The sequence below is a fragment of the Cryptomeria japonica genome, chromosome 10 (genome assembly GCF_030272615.1).
Source record: "Cryptomeria japonica chromosome 10, Sugi_1.0, whole genome shotgun sequence".
NCBI lineage: Eukaryota > Viridiplantae > Streptophyta > Pinopsida > Cupressales > Cupressaceae > Cryptomeria > Cryptomeria japonica.
In genome coordinates, this window is record NC_081414.1 from 10,131,931 (window position 1) to 10,154,233 (window position 22,303).

At 36.6% G+C, this 22,303-nt stretch overlaps 1 protein-coding gene across 3 annotated transcripts in view; it reads left to right on the forward strand.

The window, feature by feature from the left end:
- Positions 1–1,881: 1,881 nt before the first annotated feature.
- LOC131069379 (secretory carrier-associated membrane protein) overlaps positions 1,882–22,303 on the forward strand; it is a 56,051-nt gene continuing 35,629 nt past the window's right edge. For 2 of the 3 annotated variants that reach the window (XM_059212101.1, XM_059212102.1), the window contains exon 1: positions 1,883–2,145. In XM_059212101.1, the coding sequence (XP_059068084.1) occupies positions 2,089–2,145 (57 nt within the window). In that variant the 5' untranslated portion in view covers positions 1,883–2,088. Of the gene's footprint in view, positions 2,146–22,303 lie in introns of all 3 variants that reach the window. The other variant, XM_059212103.1, reaches the window with a different exon arrangement.

Sequence of the window (22,303 nt, forward strand, 5' to 3'; positions counted from 1 at the left end):
AGATTATCCAACCCATATGAGGTTAGGATAAAGAGGTTAGGATGAGGAGGTTAGGACGGGGTTAGCTAAACCTAGGATTAGGTGGAATGGGTTAGGTTAGGTGGTTAGAAGTTAGGATGCATGTGGGAAATTTGAATTTAAAAATTCAAATAATAGGAAAAGGCTAATTAACTTTCAACAACTCATAAATTGATTTGTTTTAATTAATTAGGGGATTAGAAGAAATGAATTAAATGGATTTGTTTTAATTAATTAGGGGATTAAAAGAAATGAATTAAATAGGGGGAAGATTAATTAATTTAGATTAATTAATCAAAGGGGACTATTGAAATGAACTTATTAAATAAATCCTTAGATTTATTAATAAGCAGGTGAATGGGGAATTTAATCAAATTGCTAATGAATTCAATTAAATTAGGAAGGGTGATTATTTAAATAATCGATTATTTAATTAATTATCTTCAGACCATTTTTAGGTGTATACATAACCCATGTACCATATTGTAAAATTGCTTGAGAGTGTCATGCAAATCTAAACATGCAAGAAACACGATCCTTACACAAACCCCTTATTGTTTTAATTTCCCAACCTCTGTTTTTCCAAGTCAGTTTAGCCATTTATAAAATTATAATTTAGTAGGAATTCCTCTCAAGAACAATAAAATAATAGTTTTGGTTTGTATTTTTGCAATGCATTCTCTATCATCAAGAAATTAAAATTCTAAGGTTTTACCTTGATTATTAGTAGTTGGATCTTGAATTTTTCCTTCTTTTTCAACATTTTGAATAAGGTTATCCTTATCTACCATTACAGTTTTAATCATTCCTCCTTCCAAAATAGAGTCATTGTCCATTGTCACCAAATCTTTGCAAGGTTCTAACATTGGGTCTTTCTTTGTGTATTTATTAGAGAGAGTTGTTAAAGGAGGGGGAGCATATGTTGAAACAATAGTTTCAATGTCCCCTGTTTGCTACTCAAAACCTAAATTAGTAAATGATTATTTATAAATTAAAAATAAAATAATATCTATAGAAAATTATTTTTTAATATCTTAATAAACCAATTATTTTTAAAGGTATATTAAATTTATTTAAATGACTGAGTTGATGTTTTATAATAAGTTTGTTATTTCTTTGTTTCTTTTTTTAAAAGATAAGTGCTACCAAATGGGAGCACCTCCCTTCCATTAAACTAAATAAATAAAAAACATTACATCATTTGGATAAAATCTCAATGATAGAGATATCAATAAGTATTTTATTTCATATTTCATATTTCATATAGATTGAATAAAAATATTTTCCTAATCTATCAAATTAAATACTTTTTAAAGAATAATTGTATATAATATTTCTTAATCTTTAATTTTAATTTTAATAAAAATTTCACAATATTATCATACCATAAACACACAAAATAGTCAAAATTTTAAAACACATTTTATATTTCAAAATTATTAGAAAAATTATTTGACTTGATTTAGAAGCATAATTTTATATCAATAGTATTTAAAACAAATGTGTGTTAACTATACTAATCATTTAAAATATACCACAACAAAAAATATAGAAGAATGTAAAAAAAGAAGGTAAATATAGATGAATGTTAAAAAAGTAGTTAGAAATAATCATACTCCAAATTCTAACCTAGGTGACCAATCTTTCCCATCACATGTGAAGAGAAAAACAAAGTCATTGAGAACATCATAAATTCTTATTAATTTAGACTTTACAGGATTGACTATAACCTTGTATAACTCTTAATTATTATCTATAATCTATAATAAAAATATTAAGAAAAAAAATTGTTCATAGCGTGTGTATTAAGAGAGAATTTTCGCTTTCAAAAGGGTTTGGAAGGTTGCAATATACCTATCAAGAATGAAAGGACCTTGGGTAGTAAACATCGCATGTAATAATCTATTAATTAAAGTTAAGAAACCGAATCGATTAGTGGGTAGGAAGAATCGGAAGAGAGTATTCTTATTTTTGGTGGACTATTGAAGCATTCGAAAGCAAAATAAATGCAGTGAAAGACAGTAAAGCTCTGCAACAAATTGTCCAAAGGCAAAAGCAGGTCCAGCGGCAATGGCGCGTCGTGGTGATCCGAATCCCTTCGAAGAAGAAGAAGTTAACCCCTTCTCGGTAAGTATTATTAATTATGCCTTTTTCTCTTCTTCTCCTGTTTATTTTCATTCGGTAATTTTAGCTCGAACATTGTATTTATCATAGATCCTTTTCTCCAGATCTTTAATTTCTATTTGTAGTAAAGAAATACTCACGTTCTGATTTAAATGGCGTAAATTGGGGTTGCAGCTTTGTTATTTTTTGATTTACTCCATCGTTACCTAGCTGGGGTTCGAGACTATGCACCGTGGCATCCAATTTGGCATAGTTAGTAGGTGATCTATTTGGATTTTGGAGAATAAAGGGGGTTTTGAGGGTTTGAGATGAGATTTCTGTTGAGAGTTTGACACAATTTGTGACGTATGATTTTGATGGCATCATGTTTAAAAAAATGTGAAAAGCGATATGGTTTTATTGAATCCTAACATATTAGGGAGATGAGTACTATGTAATTGTACGTTTACCCTAAAAATCACGTTGACCCATTTACCCTATGCAGAAATAGTCAAATTAAAATCATGCAAACTATACGCTAGAGTGAATTTTCACGATTTTGTAGTGAAGTGCCCTTGTAACCATATGGCGATGTTTACCCTACGAAAATCTTGTGTTGCCATGTACTTTAAATAATTAGTTAAAATGAATATTTGGAGGGTTTGCACTTTTTTATTTACCTCATGCATATGTGGAAACCATACAATGCCATGCGCCTTAAAATTTAAGTACAAGTAATGTTGCAGAGAAATTTGCACGATTTTATTTGAATTATCAATTACCCTTTAAAACAATCATGGGGCAACGATTATCTTGACGGGTTTTGAAGGTGGGATCTATGGCAATAAATTTGAAATGCCAACAAGTAGATCATCTAAGCTAGAAACTGCAAAGTTATTTTGAACATTTTGTTTGGTATTTGGGTAGAGATTTTGGTGGAAATTGCAAGGTGAGGAAATTAAGGGTTGACTGAATTTTTTTTGGGAAATATGGCACTATTCCTGTAAATTATAACATATGTGAAAGTTTACATGATTTTGTAACAGAGTAATCTGAAATATCACATGGCACCGTATATCCTATGGAGACATGGAAATTATAATGTGCCATATAAGTTAATAAAAACAATTTTACACAGTTTGCAGGTTTTTATTATGAATTAATGACAGGTTCTAGTTATAAGTATACGAGTTTTTTAGGTCCTTAACCAGCTGACATGCCAACTTGGCGTGTAAGAGTTTGCAGGATTTTTTGTTGGTGTATATTTTGAAATATGAGCACCTCCTGAGTGGGACTTTTCACTTTACCATATATAAATGATGTCCAAGTTTCTATACCATACGTTTTGATCTCATGGTGAGTGCAAGAGCAAACTGGCCTTGCTGAGAAGGAAATGTCAAATAAAAAATATAGAATGAAATGCAGGAGGAGATTCATAGCTAAATTAGAAACTGAAAATAAGTTAAAAAAATGCATCTTTGTGGTGTGAAAAACAAGTGTATGATACATTTAGCCATTGTTGGACGGTTGGTGGTGGATGTGGGAAGGGGGTGGTGAGGTTAGTGAGGTTTACAAATAGGGGAAGATAAAACATTTTAAAGGCAAAATAAAGAACAGTTGATCAAAAAATTGGTCCTGCTGTTTCAAAATTAAATAGAATTTACAATTTTATAAATTCATAAATTTATGTTAACGTATTGTACTACTTGTAAACTCAAATAACAGTGTTAGAGAGAGGGAATTGTTAACTACAAGTAAGAAGAAAACATGCTGCAAATAAATAATTCCACACAGGAACTCAGATTTTTATCCTGGAAATCCTCCAAAAAGAGAAAACCAGCACTAATGGTAGTGATAGATATCACATTATCTATATTAAAAACAGCAATTGACCAAGTACAATAAATTGTTTGGATATAAGCTGTCCCTTGCTCCTTTAATGGTGATTTCAATTGTCTCAGCCCTTCTATTACCTATGAACAGCTGAATCCTATTTTCTTTTGATTAAGACAACTCTATTTTTCCTCCCATTGAGAAAAAAGGCTAGTTTCTACTTCATTGTATAGATTTGTGCCATCAAGAAGGTTCCCCAATCCTGTAAGTTTTTCCTGCATGCATTGGACAGTGAAACAGCAACCATTCAACTCACTTTGCAAAGTTAGGACATGATGTACAGTCAAAGGAGACTAGTGTGGTCGCGGTCCTCTCTTGGAGTCTACCACAGTTGCGGTCCTTTCTTAAAAGCTTTCTTTCTCTGTTTTCTAATCTCTTTTGTTTTTTATTTGGGTTACGGACCCATTTTATTGTTCACATATTTACAAGTCATATATTTTTATTACAATTTTAATGATAAATATGGATCACACCTCACTTATTAGAGAGCTTTTCAGTCCCACAAAGACCCAGTGAGAGTTTGAGTGAGGGGAAGATCCCCACCTTGTCTATAGAGGGTGCTAGCTTTTTTGGTGCTTTCCATGTGGTAAGCTTGTACACATGCTTCATCAAAGTCTTATGGGTTGGTGGTAACATTTGTCCTTTTGATGTTAGAGAGGCACTCTCCAAGGTACTCGATCATCATATCCTCCTCTTCCAAGTCCATGACAGTATTACACAGGTAATTGTAAATAATTGAATGAATATTAACAGAGAGCAATAAATCTTTATATACAAGAAGAAAGACGATGTTTCCTTAGGAAACGATCGTGAAGAATAGAAATATTCTATTCTAGCTAACGGCTAACTAAGTATTTACAGAATATTACAGTAGATAACCATTAACAATAAATAGAAACTATCTATTATCGTAATACCCTCCCTTAATGGTTAATCACTTAATCTATCCACTGCACCAAGCTGTCCTTTGAATTTGACAAACTTATCTGGACCAAGTGGCTTGGTGAAAATGTCTGCAATCTGATCCGCCGTAGGAACATACTGCAAGTCTATGATCCTGTCTTCAACCAGCTGCCGTATGTAATGACAATGAACATTTACATGCTTGGTTCGTTCATGGAAGACTGGATTCCATGCTAACTTGATAACTCCATCGTTATCAACAAACAAGGTGGTTGTACCTGCTGGTGACATCTGCATATCCCCAAGCATCCAACGAAGCCAGACAACTGCACAACCTGCCTTAACTGCCCCTTTGTATTCGGCCTCTGTAAAGGAGAGAGAAACAACTTGCTGCTTCTTACTGGTCCATGTGACGGCACCGGATCCCAAACTAAACATATATCCAGAAGTTGACTTTTTATCGTCAACAGAGTCGGTCCAATCTGAATCTATGAATCTATGGAGTCTAGGATTAGAACTCCAAGAGTAGAGAATTCCATAATCAGTAGTGCCCTTCACATAACGAAGCACACGCTTTGCGGCTATCCAATGATCAGCCTTGGGAGCTGTCATAAAGCGTGAAATGTAGCTGATTGCGAAGCTGATATCAGGTCTAGTAGCAGAGAGGTAGATGAGACTACCTACTAGTTGCCTGTGTGTAGTATCATCAACGGGAGGAGAATCAGATTGGGCTGATAACTTCAGACCTTTCTCCATAGGTGTAGATGCAATCTTGCAATCTTGCATACGAAACTTGTCTAACAAAGCCCTAGCATATTTAGACTGAGAAATGAATATACCAGAAGGCTGCTGCCAAACCTCAACACCGAGGCAATAATGCATGAGCCCAAGGTCAGTCATGTCAAAAGACTGGCATAAACTCTGTTTGATTCCCTGAATCAAAGATGTCGAACTGTCGGTGATGATCAAATCATCCACACAAATGACCAGAAGGATGATATCACTGTTAGTAGTTTTGATGTACAAGTTTGAGTATGAAGAACTCCTCTTGAAGCTTTGATCACTGAGGTACTTATCAATTTTCATGTACCATGCCCTCGGGGCCTGCTTCAAACCATAGAGAGCTTTCACCAGTCTGAGAACTTGGTGTTCTTTACCTGCAACCTTGAAACCTGGAGGCTGTGTCATGTAGACCTCTTCTTGTAGGTCACCATTCAGGAAAGCACTCTTGACATCCATCTGATGGACCTTCCAGCCAAACTGTGCTGCCATGGCTAGGACTAATCTGATAGTGCTCATCTTTGCTGTAGGAGCAAAGGTCTCCTCATAATCAATGCCCTGACGCTGAGAAAAGCCCTTTGCAACTAAACGAGCTTTGTACTTATCCAAAGTACCATCAGACTTGTATTTGATTTTGTAGACCCATTTGCAGCCAATGGGTGGTGGAAGATTAGAAAGTTCCTAGGTGTGATTCTTCAACAGGCTTTGGTGTTCAGATTGCATAGCCTGTTCCCACTCTGGAATACCTTTGGCCTTGGAGTATGTCTGAGGTTCAAACACACTGTGAATGTTGGCCATGAGAGCAAAATTAACTGTCCCTGCAGGTTTGCTCTAATTCCGAGCAGTTCTCCCATTGATGAGTTCATCATCCCGAAGATCAACAAGTGTCTTGGCCCACCATTTAGGCCGGAGAGGAGAAGGACCAACATTAGCATCAGGAGATGCTCTATGATCAGGTTCCTCATCAGAAGAATCCGGATCAAAATCAGGTGAAGCATCTGCAAATCTGGGTGATCCTGCAGGAGAAGCCGGAGGTGTATTTACAGGAGTCACCAGGATAACTAGAGCTACTGGAGCTGCAGGAGCCCTCCCATCAGGTGGACCTAATGGAAGTCTAACTCCCAAATCATGAGCCTTCATAGGTTGGTCTGCTGAATCAGGAACAGGAGAGACATGCATGAAGGGTCCTCGCTGCTCATCAAAGACTACATCACGACTATACAGGAGACGAGATGTCTCAATGTTGATCAAGCAGTAGGCTTTGTGAAGACTACTGTATCTAGTAAGCATAAGTTTCTGGCTCTTGGCATCCAACTTTGTGCGTGAAGCATCAGGGATCCAAACATAAGCAAGGCAGCCGAAAACCTTCAGATGACTGATTTTGGGCTTGCGACCTGACCAGGCCTCTTCGGGAGTCTTGCTTTTGACCGCCACAGTGGGTGATCGGTTCAAAAGGTAGACTGCAGTGTTAACTGCTTCTGCCCAAAACTGCTTCGGAACATGTTTGTGGTCGAGCATGGATCTAGCCATCTTAGTGATTGTTTTGTTTCGAGGTTCAACTACACTGTTCTGTTGGGGTGTGGTTAATTGGCGCTTAATGCCATGAATATCACAAAAGCTAGAGAATTCATTAGAACAAAATTCCCCCCCATTATCTGATCTAAGAGCAATAATAGATTTCCCAGACTCTTTTTCAACTAGAGGTTTAAACTTTTGAAATACAGTAAACGCTTCTGATTTCTTTGCAAGAAAATAGACCCACATTTTTCTACTGAAATCATCAACAAACAACAGAAAATACTTGGACCCAAGAACAGAAGGAGTAGCCATAGGGCTGCAGATATCAACATGAACAAGCTGAAGTACCTGAGAAGCCCGCCATGAATCGACACTTTTGAAGGGTGTGCGATGTTGCTTCCCAGCTTGGCATGCATCACAAACTCCAAGCTGCTAAGTCTGAATCTCTGGCAATTCGAGGACAAGCGCGTCCTGAGCAAGCTGAGCAAGATAGCGCACACTTAAGTGCCCATATCGCTGATGCCAAAGTGTACTGAGAGAAGACTGCCGAGAAGCCATAGCGAGGTCTTGAGAAACACCAGTATGTGCAAGTCTGAAAAGACCATGATCTTCAAGACCAACTGCAACAACTGACTGAGTCTCCTGATCAATGATGGTGCACTGATGTGAACTGAAGGTGACATCCAACCGTGGAGAGTGTCGCAGCATCTGACTGACTGAGAGTAGATTGAGTTCCATCCCTGGAACGTGGAAGACATCGAGGAAAATGAGATTCCTCCCAGCAGACTGAATCTGAATGTTGCCTTTGTCGACAACCGTGTATTCTTCCCCGCCACCAAATATAATATAATCTGAATAAGGCTGGTAGTCAGTGAACTAGTCTTGACGGTGGGTGAAATGACGAGAGGCACTTGAATCAATATACCAGGCAGACGATTTGACATGATCTGCGGGTCTTTTAGCCATGAAGGCGTAAAAGGCAGATTCTGTCTGCTCAGTGTGCTCTGCATTGTTCACTTTGGGCTGCAATCTAGATTGCTTAGCTTGGGCAGCTAAGTGCTTCCAACATTCAACCTTCATGTGACCATACTTGTGGTAGTAGTTGCATTGAATGTTCTTTATCTTGGAGGCTTCTGATGCAGGACCAGAGGGTTTTTGTTGAGAAGACTGCTGAGAATGAGACTTGCCCTTATCCTTGTGAAAATAATTAGCAGCAAAGGCTTGTTCTGTGGAGGTGGAGCTGGAATTGCTACCGAACTGCTGTGTCCATCGATGTTGCTGAAGCAGAAGTGTGCAGAGATTTGTGAACTTCAGATCAACACCAGTAGAAGTGATGTTGAGAGTTTTGATAAAATGCGTGTAGGACTTGCGTAAACTTTGAAGGGTGATTACCACAATGTCCTCTTCCTCCATCTTGCATCCAATGGCAAGCAACTGATCATAGATTTCGTGAATCTTGTTTAGGTGATCCTGGAGCGATTTCCGCTCATCCATGACAATAGAAAACAGAGTGTTCTTGAGAAAGAAGGCCCTGCTTTTATCAGAAGTCTCATGTAGGGTTTTGAGATGCGCCCATATCTCGGCAGCTGTTTTGTCGGATGGAATCTGAGGGAGCTGATCATCAGCTACGGACAATTTGAGAAGCATCACTACCTCCCGATTATGTTGGTCATATGCAACCTGATTAGGACCAGTTGTAGTCGGACGCTGAGTAGTACCCAGAATCACCTGATCGCTGCCGCGATATTCGAAGATGGTTAGCATCCACTGCTTCCACGTGCTATAGTTTCGACCATTGAACTTCTGATTTCCCTCGAGCAAAATATTCGTCAGAGATGCCATGGCACAAATTTTTGTGAAAAATTGAGAAGGCACGTACTTCGAGGCAAAATGTAAGAGGACCCAAAAAAATGAAGAGGCACCCAGAAGAGAGCTTGAAAAACCTAGAAAGAATATGCTGTCAGAATCTGGATCCACTCACTCAAAAATCGAGGCACCCAAAAAAATTGGACGACAACTCAGTTGAGCTCTTGAAAAACCCACCACGAATTTGTGCTCAGAAATGTTTTTCGACTGAATCTGGAGGTCAAAACCCTAGCCGAAAGTCAGAAAACGCGGGTTTGACCAAGTTGCAGGTTGTAGAAAAAAAATGCGATTTTTATAGACGCGCGAAGGTAAAAATAATTTCGCTCGGGCATAACACAGAGGCGTCGCAAAAAAAATCGCAAGCAAACACCTTCACGCACAAAGAAACCCGCCAAACGCCACCATTGAATCGTGCAGGCGTGATAATGAAAAATGCGACCGCGGAAAATGCAGGAAGAATAATCCGTGTGGCTAACACAGAATCGTCGGCGGGAAAACAAAACCACGGATCGCGAAAGAAAAAATTGCGATTTGTTCTAGACAAATCCCGCCAAAAACTAGCCGCCAAAACCCTACAAAAATTCGATGCGACCACGGACATAGGCAACGGAAAAAGATTCCGACACGAGTTGAACTCTTAGACAAACCGCGAAAAAACGCGAGTACGGATAAATCTTAGGCAAAATTTTGAAAAAAAAGGACTGAAAAATTGATTCGAAAATTTTTTCACTAAAAATTTTAGAATTACAAAAATCTTTTCAATTTTTTTTTTGCCTAAGCTCTGATACCATATTACACAGGTAATTGGTAAATAATTGAATGAATATTAACAGAGATCAATAAATCTTTATATACAAGAAGAAAGACTATGTTTCCTTAGGAAACGATCATAAAGAATAGAAACATTCTATTCTAGCTAACAGCTAACTAAGTATTTACAAAATATTACAATAGACAACCATTAACAATAAATAGAAACTATCTATTATTGTAATAGACAACTCACATAAGAAGCCTTCAGATTTTTGTGGTATAATCAGGTATGCTTTACCCATCTTCTTGTTTCAAAAATATCTACTTAATTCTTTGATCAAAATTATGGCCTATTAGATAATTTTTTATTTTGATCAATTCCTTGAAATTCATGTAGGTTGGTGGTGACCGCTCTCCTTTTGATTTGAGAGTGGCACTTTCTGAGGTGATTCATCATCATATCCTCTTCTTCCAAGTCCATGCGAGCTGACAAGGCTTGTCTTTGGAGCTTTGTGGTGCAATCTTGCACTCTTTGCCCTCTTGTTTAAAAAATATCCAATATCCACTTAATTCTTTGATCATGCTTGTGCCTATGGAATATAACTTTTTTTGGATCAATTCCTTGAAATCTTCCAAACGCCTACAATTACCTTATTTTTCTTTTCACTATTAGTTGCATTATTTTCCCACCATACAAGAGCATGCCCATCCTTTTTGAGGTGTGTAAAATTAATTCTTTGTGCTTCATTGTAATGTCCCATTCTAGAACATTTCTTATTTTTGCCTTGAAACAGTAGTTCTAATTAAAAAGTGATACTTGTATTTAGATTTATAAATATAGATTAAAAATTTATAAATTTAATTATAATATTTATTTTTATCACTTTGACATAATTCTGAAAATAGACTTATCTTGATTGCTATAATTCTCTTTTCTATTTGCAACTATTTTTCCTTGAATGTTTGTCCTTGATATCCAGATAGGTTATGGGTTTTCATCCAATAACTTGATGGGAGAAGTAAGGGTTTTCGTCCTCCTATTTTTTGCTTCTAAACAATATTTCTAACTCAAAAATTATAATTGTATTCATACTAATAAACATTTGTTTTAAGAAGTCAACAAATTGATAATGCTTTGCAATGTTAGGAAAATCATTGCAAACCTTGTGACACATGATACTTCCAACTCTTTCCTTTGGATGTGATCTCTCATCAAATTGAGAACCCAAGGGTGATTGTAGGTAACGTTTTTTATGCTCATTGCATCATCTACACCTGGACTCATCCAATCAAATTTTCCCATGTGCTCCAAAAGAAGGTTAGTCAAGGCAATGTGTTGCACAAGGTGTCCAAAAAAGTGTCTTATGTTTGTCTTGGAGAAAGTTTTTGGCCACCACATATGTTGCTGCATTATTAGTTATGATTTATACCACATTCTCTATGCCCATCTTCATGACGACTTTCTTCAACTTTAGACACAGTTTTTGCATTTTTTATTTTATTAAAGGCATCAATTGATTTCAAAAAAATCACCTCACCGTTTTTAAGCTACCAAAGCGTTGAAGCCATATATTTTCAGATGCTTATTTTGTTCTTCCACTATTAGCCTTGCCCATTTAGTTGAATTCATGAGCAACTTACAAGTACAAAGTGAAAGTACAAAATTTTAATTTTTAAACACCCCCAAAAAGAGTAGCTTGAATTTAACATAAATTATTATAAATTAATGAACATAAATTGAGCCTAAAATGAAACATAAATTATTGTAATTATAAATTAGCATAAATTAATTAACCTCCCACTCAAGTCTATAGAAGAAGGTGCCTACAGCCTTTTCTTGCAACTGTTAGTGTAGTTACTAAATTCTTCTAGTAAGGACTACTTGCCACATTGAAAGGAATGTTGTTGAATTACCAAAAAACAGCGCATGTCATCTGTATGTTCATGCACCTCCTTGTTCCACCATGTAGCTTGCAATGATGCTTGTGCTTTAGGTGTGTTTCTTGGCACCAAAAAACTATATGGCATGAATTTAAATGTAGGTGCTGACATAGTTGAACTATCGCCAAAACCAAAAACTCACCAAGCCCCCCAAAAAAAAGTTTGTGAAAACTTGGCAAAAAACTTGGGAACGTAAATATTGCTTAAATTTAATTAGAAAGGCATTTTTTTTTGGCAAAATTCAATGAGGAGATGCATCCAATGAGTTAATAAATGAGTACACAAAAGAAACAAGTTGAGTCTAGATAAATTTAATTGATTTAAATGCAAATTGGGTACAAAATCGCATCCTCATGAGAAATGCTGATGGTTGGAAGCAAAATAGTATATAGTTAATAGTAAATAGTTTTTGTAAAACTAAAAGTTAACACATCAATACAATTACATCTTCCTCTTCCCAGCTCTAGTAAAAACTAGGGGAGAGGTAGAACTAGAGGGTGTAGTCCTAGGAGTTTGCTGTGGCTATGGCTTCTCACTCAGCATGACTAGCTGTGACTCGACCTCCATGCTGGTTATAGCTTTGCCTTCGCCACTAGCTGCACCTGATAGTGGCAATGACTCCTCATCATCCTCATCTTGCTCAATGTCACCTAGTGTGAATCCAAATCCACCCCCCTCCTCCTCCATAGCCTGCGTCTTCAAATCATAGATGTCATCATCGGTAAACAATGGAGGTTGCTTTTTGTGATGTCCAATCACTGTAAGGATTTGTATCATCCAAATCAATTGGACTAGCTGGTGTTTCCTCTACCTTCTTTGTGTGCAACCGAAGATTATATTGCACAAAGACAAGGTCATTGAGGCATTTTTGTGCTAACTTGCTCCTCTTCTTTGTGTGGATGGCCTTGAACAAGCTCCAATTGTGCTCACAATTGGATGGACTACAAGATTGGCATAAGATTCTAAGGGCAAATGTTTAGAGGTTTGGGGTATTTCCACCGCAATTTCGCCACCAATTATCTACGAAATAAAATATTGAAGAGTTAGAAAGCAAAGTGAGAACGTATTTTATCAAATTATTAATAGTTGTAAGTTACAACTTGTAACTTGTAAATTTGAAATTTATAGCTTGTAAGATACATGTGAAAGAATCCAAATATTATACTTGGGGTTTGAGTGGTTCTTCTTCGCTTGGCCAATTGTAAAGAGAATAACTTACCTCTTGCTTCCTCGTAATTTTGGAATTCGGCCACAATGAGGTCTCTCACCTCAACCTTTGGTTTTATCCTTTGAATGCATGTACTGAGGCCTTCTATGACCTCTCCATTGGGATATGAGTAAGAATCCTCAAACTCAAAACGAGGCTTGAGGAAGTATCCTACTGCATGAATGGGTTGGTGAAGCTGATTGTTCCACTTCCTATCAATAATTTCCTAGATGGGATCAAATTTGAGTCTATCCCCCTTAATTTTTGATAGACTCCTTGGGCCTGTCCATGGCCTCATAAACACAACCCATTGGGGTTTGATCCCCACTTACCAAGCGGAGAACTCTAACCAAGGGCTTCAACACCTACAATTGAAAAATACAAACTAGAAAAAGATTAATCATTAAAATTAAAAAATTAATAATGAGAGACTTGAATAAAAAATAAATAAATATTCACGCTTTGAAGTTACCTTCACAATCTCTGGAGCTCTTTTGTGCAAATAGGTTGTCGAAGACCATGCATGCAATGGCCTCTCCGTCACGCTTTGAATAAGGTGAGTCTAGCCATGCTTGAATCACAAACATTTGTTTCAAAGTTGTCATTTCACCAAGAATGCTTTGCAATGTTAAAAAAATCATTCCAAACCTTGTGACACCCACTCTTACCAATTCTTTCCCTTCGGTGTGTTCTCTCATCAAGTGAAGAACCCAAGGGTGATTGTAGATGTGTTTTGTGATCCTCCTTTCATCTTCTACAACTGGTGTCACCCAATCAAGTTTTCCTGTGTCCTCGAAAAGAAGGTCAAAGACGTGTTGCACAAGGTGTCCAAAAAAGAGTGGGGTGTCTCTCTTGGAGGATTCTACCTACTGCCACATATGCTGTTGCATTATCGGTTATTATTTGCACCACATTTTCAACTTCCACCTCCATGACAATTTTCTCCAACATTAGAGACAAAGTTTCAGCATTTTTCACCTTTTTGGAGGCATCCATTGATTTCAAGAACACCACATTATTCTTGCAAGCAACCAAAAAATTAATGATGGTGCGGTTTTTGCCATCTGTCCACCCATCAAAAGAATAGTGCAGCCATATTTTTTCCATTCTTTTTTTGGTCTTCCACCACTTGTCTTGCCCCATCAATTGCATTTGTGAGCAATCTACAAGTACAAAGTGAAATTAAGTCTTAGTACACAATTTTGATTAAAAACACAAAAAAAAGTAAAAACATTTAAAAATAAAAACAAGTGGACAAAGTTACTAACTTTCTACGCAAGTCCTTGCGAGAAGGGGCCTTGTATCCTTTTCCCGAAACTATCATTGCGGTAACTTAAGCTAATAAGGATTGTTTGCCACATTGAATGAGGGCCTTGTATCCTTTTCCTGAAACTATCATTGCGGTAACTTGAGCTAATAAGGATTGTTTGCCACATTGAATGAGATGTTATTGAAGTACCAAAAATCGACACATTGAAAATGTCTGTTTGCTCGCACTTCTCTAGTCCGCCCAGTTGCCTCTAATGATGGTTGTGCTCCAGTTGTGTTCCTGGGCACAAAATAATCACCTATAGACTGTGGCACTGATGGTGATGTAGCTGGTGTTCTACTAGAAGTAGCTGAAGTGGTGGCCGAGGGGGTGTTGGATTTGCGGATATGTGGGTCATGAAGAGAGCTCACTATGCCTTGAAGTGCTGCTGCTGCTTCTTCAAGGTTGATTGAAACACCTTGAGATTCAGCTATGGATGCTCTCATGGCTGGTTTTGCCCTCTCCCTTTGCAACTTTTTCTCTTCCCCAACTGCAAGTGTGAGATTCATATCTCTTTTTATTTCTACTGTTGCCCCAAGATATCCCCTACCATGCTTACTAATGCCTTCAAGGTGGTATTTGAGGCAGTTTATGCCTCCATGAAATAGTTTTTTTACATTTAATGCATATTACTGACCTAGGTTCTGGTCCTTCAAAGGCATACTTCCAAGCCTTGTTTTTAGCACCTTTAGGACAAGTGCCTACATATCCAGATGGGCATGCATCTACTGATGGGGCAGACCCTGAAGCTGAACCTTCTCTATTTGCCATTATAAATTAATGGTTAACCTACACTTACAAAGTGAAAACACAAAGTTAATATTTTAAGAAAAAAATTTGGCAAACAAACTAAATTAGTTTAAATAATTTTAGACATCATTAAAAGTTGAAAAAATTTGAATTTTTTTTTGGGAAAGTAGAAATTCTTGAAAAATAGTGAAAAAACTAGTAAAAAATGGCAAAAAATGGTGTTAAATCTTGTTCATTGGACTCTAAATCAATTTAGACTACTTAGGAAAACCCATTGATGATTTTCTGTTAACCTAGATGCAACAAAAAAGAAATAAAATGTTTTAAAAAAACAAAGAAAAAAATTCAGAAAACCTACCTGGGAATCCGATTTTGCTTCAAATCCACTTCAAATCCACTCCAAATCCGCTTTTAATTGATTAAAATTGATGCAAATCATGTTGGAGAGGCTTGGAGGTTGTTTTTCCTCTTGAGCAGCAAAAGATAACCAAGAATATGAAATGATAATACACTTTTTGACGTCCCTGCACTTTATCAGCTGTGCACATGAGTTTTTGGCAAGGACTTAGTGAGTTTTTGCCAAAAACTCGCCAAGTTTTTTGGTGAGTAAATGGCAAGTTTTCTCGCTAGGCCAAAAAACTCGCAAGTTTTTTACTACTCACCAAGTAGTCCATCTATGGGTGCTGACACTTTACTTAGAGTAGATCAAGTCAAGATCAATTTGCTTTGGATGCATGGACCGCTTGCTATGCCTTGACATTCTATATCTTCATTCGATTCTGGTTGCACTTGAGGATCATGACCACTAGCTATGGATGTTGCTATGGCTGCCCTTTTCTTCTCTTTTTGTAATTTTTTCTTTTCTGCCTATGTGATGTAGGTATTCATCTCTCTTTTTATCTCTTCATGAGTGTAGACATAGGGCTTGGCATCATGTGAGTAATGCCTGCAATATGGTATTAGAGGCAATTTATGCCTCCATGATATAGGTTTTTGCATATAATGGAAACAACTACCTTAGGTATCTGGTTATTGGCCGTGGCATCAATGGGGCAGACCCCAAGGTTGAACCTGATCCAAAAGCTTTTCTATTTGCAATTATATGATATATTTAACCTACACATACAAAGTGAAATCACAACATTTTAATTTATAAATACAAAAAAAACCTTAATTCAACATAAATCACCTAAAATTAGCATAAAATTAATTTAAATTAATATAAATTAGTTTAAATCAGTAAAATCTTAATATAATCTAAAGATTCTAAAATTTAATTCCAAAAAAGGGGTACAATAAAAAAAAGTTGTGTTTAAAAAACTATGAACTCAATAAAAAAAGTCATAAATGGTGAGGAATCCAATTTTTTGGAATTTAAATGCAAAAATGCTACTTAGTTTTAGCATATGATGATTTTTTTAACTTGGATGTTGGATTTTGCAATTAAAATTAAGTAAAATGTTTTAAAAGAAACAAAAAACAATTTACTGACCTATGCTTTAATTTGCCTTCCAAATTCATAAAAGAACCCTTTTAGATCTTCTCTTCAAGATGTAAAGTGTTGTGATAGTTGTGTTTAAAGTGGGAGGGGCGTGGGGGGTTTTGTAGAGGAGAATCACCTTTTTTTTCAATGCTTTTTGTGTTTTTGTGTCTGTTTTTGACCCAACTTACTTTTTTCATGTTAGCCATCAGTATTTGGCATGGACTTGTTGACTTGTTGGCGAGTACTTGCCAAAATTGACAAGTCTTTCCAAAAAAATTGACAAGTCTTTTTGGCAAGTTTTATGTGTTTGACTCATTGAATACTTGCCAACTTGGCGAGTTTGCCATCTATGAACTACAATATAAAAATTGGAGTGGAAAGTCCTTGGTGACATGTTTTTTATGACACCTCGAACACATAATCAAATACTAAATATTCTATTCTCTTGAACAAGGAAACCTCAAATGCTAAACAATGTGATCAAATAAGGCAACCCCAAGGTTTCTTTACCCAGGTCTTGACATGCAATTGGATAGTCTCAATGAAATGATGTGATATGTTGGTATCACAAAGGGACTTATGCTTAACTAGAACTGGAATGCTCTTAACTCCTCAAACAAAGAAAGATCAAAAGAGATAAAGGGATACAAAATCTAATCTAAATAGCTCACAACACCATAGAAAGAGTGCTATCTTCTAAGGTAGTGAAGGATTTTCATATTGCAAACATTCATTCAAATACCCAATCGGCGCAATCCAAACGAAACATTCACAATTGAACTATTCCCAATTATGAGGTTCAGACTAACCAAGCAAAACAACTTGCAATCAACAAATCACCAATGGTATGAACCAAGGAATTCATCAAATATCTTCACATATCACCATCATAACCAATGAACTTTAGCTAAATTTGAGAAGTAGAAAGAAAACATGCAAAATGTAGAAACAAGACACAAAGATCCACCATATTTTCAGTGAAACTTATGTATCAATTTCAATGCAATCTTGGCAACAATTTCTTGTCTCCTCCTCCTGTAATCTATTCTGCTCTACTACTTTCTAATTAACCTTTACAAATGAAAAGGCCAAGCCTTTTATAGATTTTGAATTATAATTCAAGGCCTCAGATTAATTTTAAATCAATGGCTAAGATTTGAACTATAAAATCCTAATGTTAGGTTGTTACAACTACCATCTTATTGACCACTGAGAAAATTACAACTTTGGACACATGTCCCTTTTTAGAATGGGCCAATGCGAAGTGAGGTGTGGTAAGGTATATGTAAGAATCCTTATCCAATTCTGCTATAAATTTCTACCTGTTTTCCTACTGATTTTGGTTTTGAAGTATGGTGGCAGTGCTTGACCAATTAATTAACTGAGTTTTGTTTTCTGAGTTTGAGTTTCTGTGTTTTGTATATTGTTTGTTTCCAATGCCAAAAATGTGAATAAATACATCAAACGGTAGCAAGGTACACCAGGGCTGAAAGGTTATATCATACTAGTGATTTTAACCAAAATTACAAGAAGCACTCCCATGTATATATCTTTACAAAATTTAAGTTTTATACAGAGCACAAGATATCACATAATTCTGGAGTTGTTTTCAGTCACCTAGTTTACCAAACTCTACACAGCATCATTATTTTATATTCCTATACATATGCAAATCTAAGAGGGTTACTTTGTTAGAAGATTAACATTACAGCACTTCCCAAACTGATAATCGATTACAATCATAATGCTTACAGCTGTGTGAATATGAAACATACCAAAAATGCCTGCACTACACGCTAATAATCTGGAGATGATTGGCTGGAAGGGGTCTACAACCTGTACGCTGATACTGGGGTTTTGCCAGAAAGGCACCCTTACAGTGGCGCCACTGAAATCCGCCCACTCTCCCAACGGATGTTGCAAGAGACAAACTTCCTCTCTCTGGGCTCTCTGTATGCATTGAAATTTAGGAGTGTGGATTGAAGGAAGGGGTCATGACAACCACAATAATGCTGTCTACAACCAAGATTCGAACACCCAACTGTGACTGCAATTGTGCCTTGAATTCGGCTCAGCTACGTCCAGAAGTGACACCCAACTGCAGTGCCAAACCCGTGGACTGGGGCTACGTCCAATCCACAGTCCTCTTAGGGTTTCCGTCCTCAAAGGCGCGCTCAAACTCTTCTTCACGAAAAAACAGAAATCAATATGCTCCCCCCAAAAATATATTCCTTCCAAATATAAGGTCAAATAATCTTGGCACATAACCCCTGCTCAAAATTTTTATAAAGGAAATATATTTTATTCAATCACCAAACATAGGCATAAGCAAAAATCAAAATAATCCCCATTTTATTGAATTGCCCTCCTTCACATAAAGTCATAAGCTTTATTTTATAAAGTTACTTTAGAAGTTTGGACTTAATAAATAAAGCAACTTATAAAGTAAAGTTACCCATAGATAATTAAATAATCTTCATGAAGCCCCCTTAATTCAAAAACACATTCCCTAACGACAAATAACCCACGGGAATGTGGAAATGGGTTAATCTCGCCCCTCGAGTGATCACAAAAAGGAAGGGGACATTACAGTATAATATTTAAATGTAATTCCACATGTCACTTTGATACTCCTGGAATGAGTTGGGTTCAACGCACTTGGACATGTCGATGTGGAATAACTCATTTGGTTGATGATGATTGGGCACCACCTCAGCTTGCATTTGTTGTAGACTTTCTTCTCCTTGCAATATTTCTTGATACTCAACATCATCAAGCCTTTTGACTAATTGAGATGGTTCATATTCCCAAATTGCATCATCTTGATAAGTTTCTAACTTTGATTAACTCTTCTGAAACTATCCACTTTCCTTGATCACATTTCATCTCGTGCCTTTCATTTTCATGTTTGGAATTCTTCTTCTTGTGATGCCTTCATTCCGCATTGTCATCATCATCCTTGAAATCTTGAAATTCTCTTCTTTGGACATTCTTGATCTTGAGCACCTTGATTTCATCTTGAAATGTGGAATATGTCCTTGATTCTCCTTCTTGTTGTAGTGTCTTTCCTTTGATCTTGGATTTCCAAATTTGGATCATTTTTAGAATCCTTCATGTTGATATCTTGGATGTCTTGATGTTGTCTTCTTGAATGTTGACTTCTTATCATTTTGCCTTTCCTCCATGCAATCGTTCCATTCCTTGCATCACTTGGAATTTGACCTTGATCTTCTTGTTGTCTCCTCCATGTGGTTGAGTCTTTCATTTCACTTTTCATCCTTGCATCAAACCTGAAAAAAGGAAACATTTTGAATCAAGAAGAATGTGATAATAAAGTAAATCTCAATCTTACACACTTTTAATTCATGATGAAAGGCTTTAAGCTTTTCATGACAATTCTTTCTTCATAACATTATGAAATGAATGAAAATAACTTTAACACTTCACAAATCATGTTTCTCAAAACCCTTTCAAATCTGGAAATGACACTTCAAGTCTGGAAATGTTGATGTTCCAAGTCTGGTTTACACGTTTCAGATCTGGAAATGGATAAAATAATAAAAAGATTATCCAGGTCTGCAAGGGATTAACTTGGATTTCCTTCACAATTTGCCCCTTTGCTGTTAAATATCAAGTTCTCATTCCCTTTTGATGGTATTTGCACCTTCTCTGCTTCAGCTCGCACTTTGTATCTGCTTTTGTTCTGCTGCTAATTCGCTTTGAACTGATCAAATTGGTATCTCTGTTCCAACTTCGCACTTACTTCTGCACTTGAATTGTTGTGAATTTGCTTCTGACTGATGTGAAATGATTCTTTTGGTCTTACATTCATAGGCGTCTCATGTTAATCTTCCTTGCAGGGGTCCACCTTGCTTTCTCTTACCACGTTTGCATTTCTACACATTTTCACCCTATGTCAGCCTCCTTGTGCATGGATTTTCCGTGGATTTCAAATAGGGTCGACCCTCTTGCATTCGCATGTTTCATTTCAAGTTTTAAATTGCTTCTTCTTTAGGTCGGCTTTATATTCCATCCTTTGCACGAGCACATTTCGTGAGGAAAATTTATTATTTCCACTCTAGGTTGGCCCTCATATCCAATACCTGTTTGCACCTTCTATACACATGGCGGAATTCAAAAGTCACCATGCATTTCTGAGTGGGTTTTAGGGTCTACTCTGCATTGCAGAGTGCAAATTAGGGGTTGTATTGCAATGTAAAACACAAATTCAACATGATACAACAACGTAAGGCGCAAATGAAGGGGGTTTTTACAATGTTGGGTGCAAATTATACATTGTGCAACATTGCTGGGCACAAATCAGGAGTTGTGTTGCATTCCTTGGTGCGAATTAGGGGTGGTTTTGCAATGTGGAGTGCATTCTAACAGAATTTCGACCTTACCTTGCATTTTATGATGGAAATTACATTTTGTAATGCATTTTAGTGTGGGATTACGACCTTGATCAACATTCTCATGTGAAAGTTTAAATTTTTGTAATGGAAATGGAGGGTTTCCTCAACATTGCAAGGCTGGAATCAAGCATAGCCATGTATAGACTAGAGCACATTTTCACATGAAGCAAGGAATGATGGTCACAATTTCACCTTGGAGGAGGAATTTGTTGCATTCTCATCTTGAGAAAGAAAATTCTGGGTGTAAATTTGTCTAGGAGTGGAAATGTTGATGCCTTAAAAGAAAATCTTGAGCGTATTTTCATGTAGGAGAGGTAATCTTGGGCGCATTTCCAAGTATGACAAGAAATTTACCTGCATTCTATGACTTGGAAGTGGATTTTTCTTTCATATTTCATGATTTTCCTTGTAATTTCCTAGCTTCCTTAAGAATTTTTCATTCATTACTTATCCAAGACATAGAATTTCTTACTCAACCAAGAATTTTCTATGGAAATTACAATCTTGTCAAAGGATCTATCACCATTTCCTTTATTTTCTTCTACTGTCAAGGTCAGAAAATCTGAACTTGACAAGGAATTTTCCTTGTTTTGGTATCACATTCCTTGGAATTTATGTCATTTTTCACACTTAATTTTCCAATTTTCACTTTTCCTAACAACTTGTCCCGACAACATTGACAATTTTCACTTGACAACATTTTCAAATTTCATGCTTTGTTGAGTGAGCTTGGTGAATTTCCTTATGATTTTGCATTACATTTCCTTATCTTGGAGGTTGCCTATCTATGGATCCTGGACTTGGATTTTCAATTGGGGATTACCCTTGGTCTTGAATTTGGATAAATTTTATTTGCATTCTTTAGAACAATTGCACCTTTCTAATTGCAGGCAAGGAATTTTCCTGGTCTAGATGGTGGATTGCACGTTAGTCCTTATCCTGGACTTGGTATTCCAGACTCGACTTACCCATCCAAGGATTGAATTTCACACCTGCCTCATGGATTAACCTATACCTTTTGTTCGGATTGACAAGACATCACTTTCTCCCAAAGGCTAAAGGATCAAAATGATTGCCAAGCTAAAACAAAACTAAGCAGAACCACCTGATCTAACAAGCAAAAAAGAGGGGGTCCCCATTTGCAATGGGGTGTGTGTGTTTGCAACACAACAGTCCCCTCCATGAAACATGACTATTTCAAATAAATGAACAAATAAATCAATTTCCCCCCTTTTTTCAGAAAAATACACCTCATTATCCATAAATTCAAATCTCATCCATACATTTAAATCATTTAATCTCAACTCTCTATTTTGCAACAAAATGTTAAATACCATGATATATTGTTGCAGCAAATTATTAAA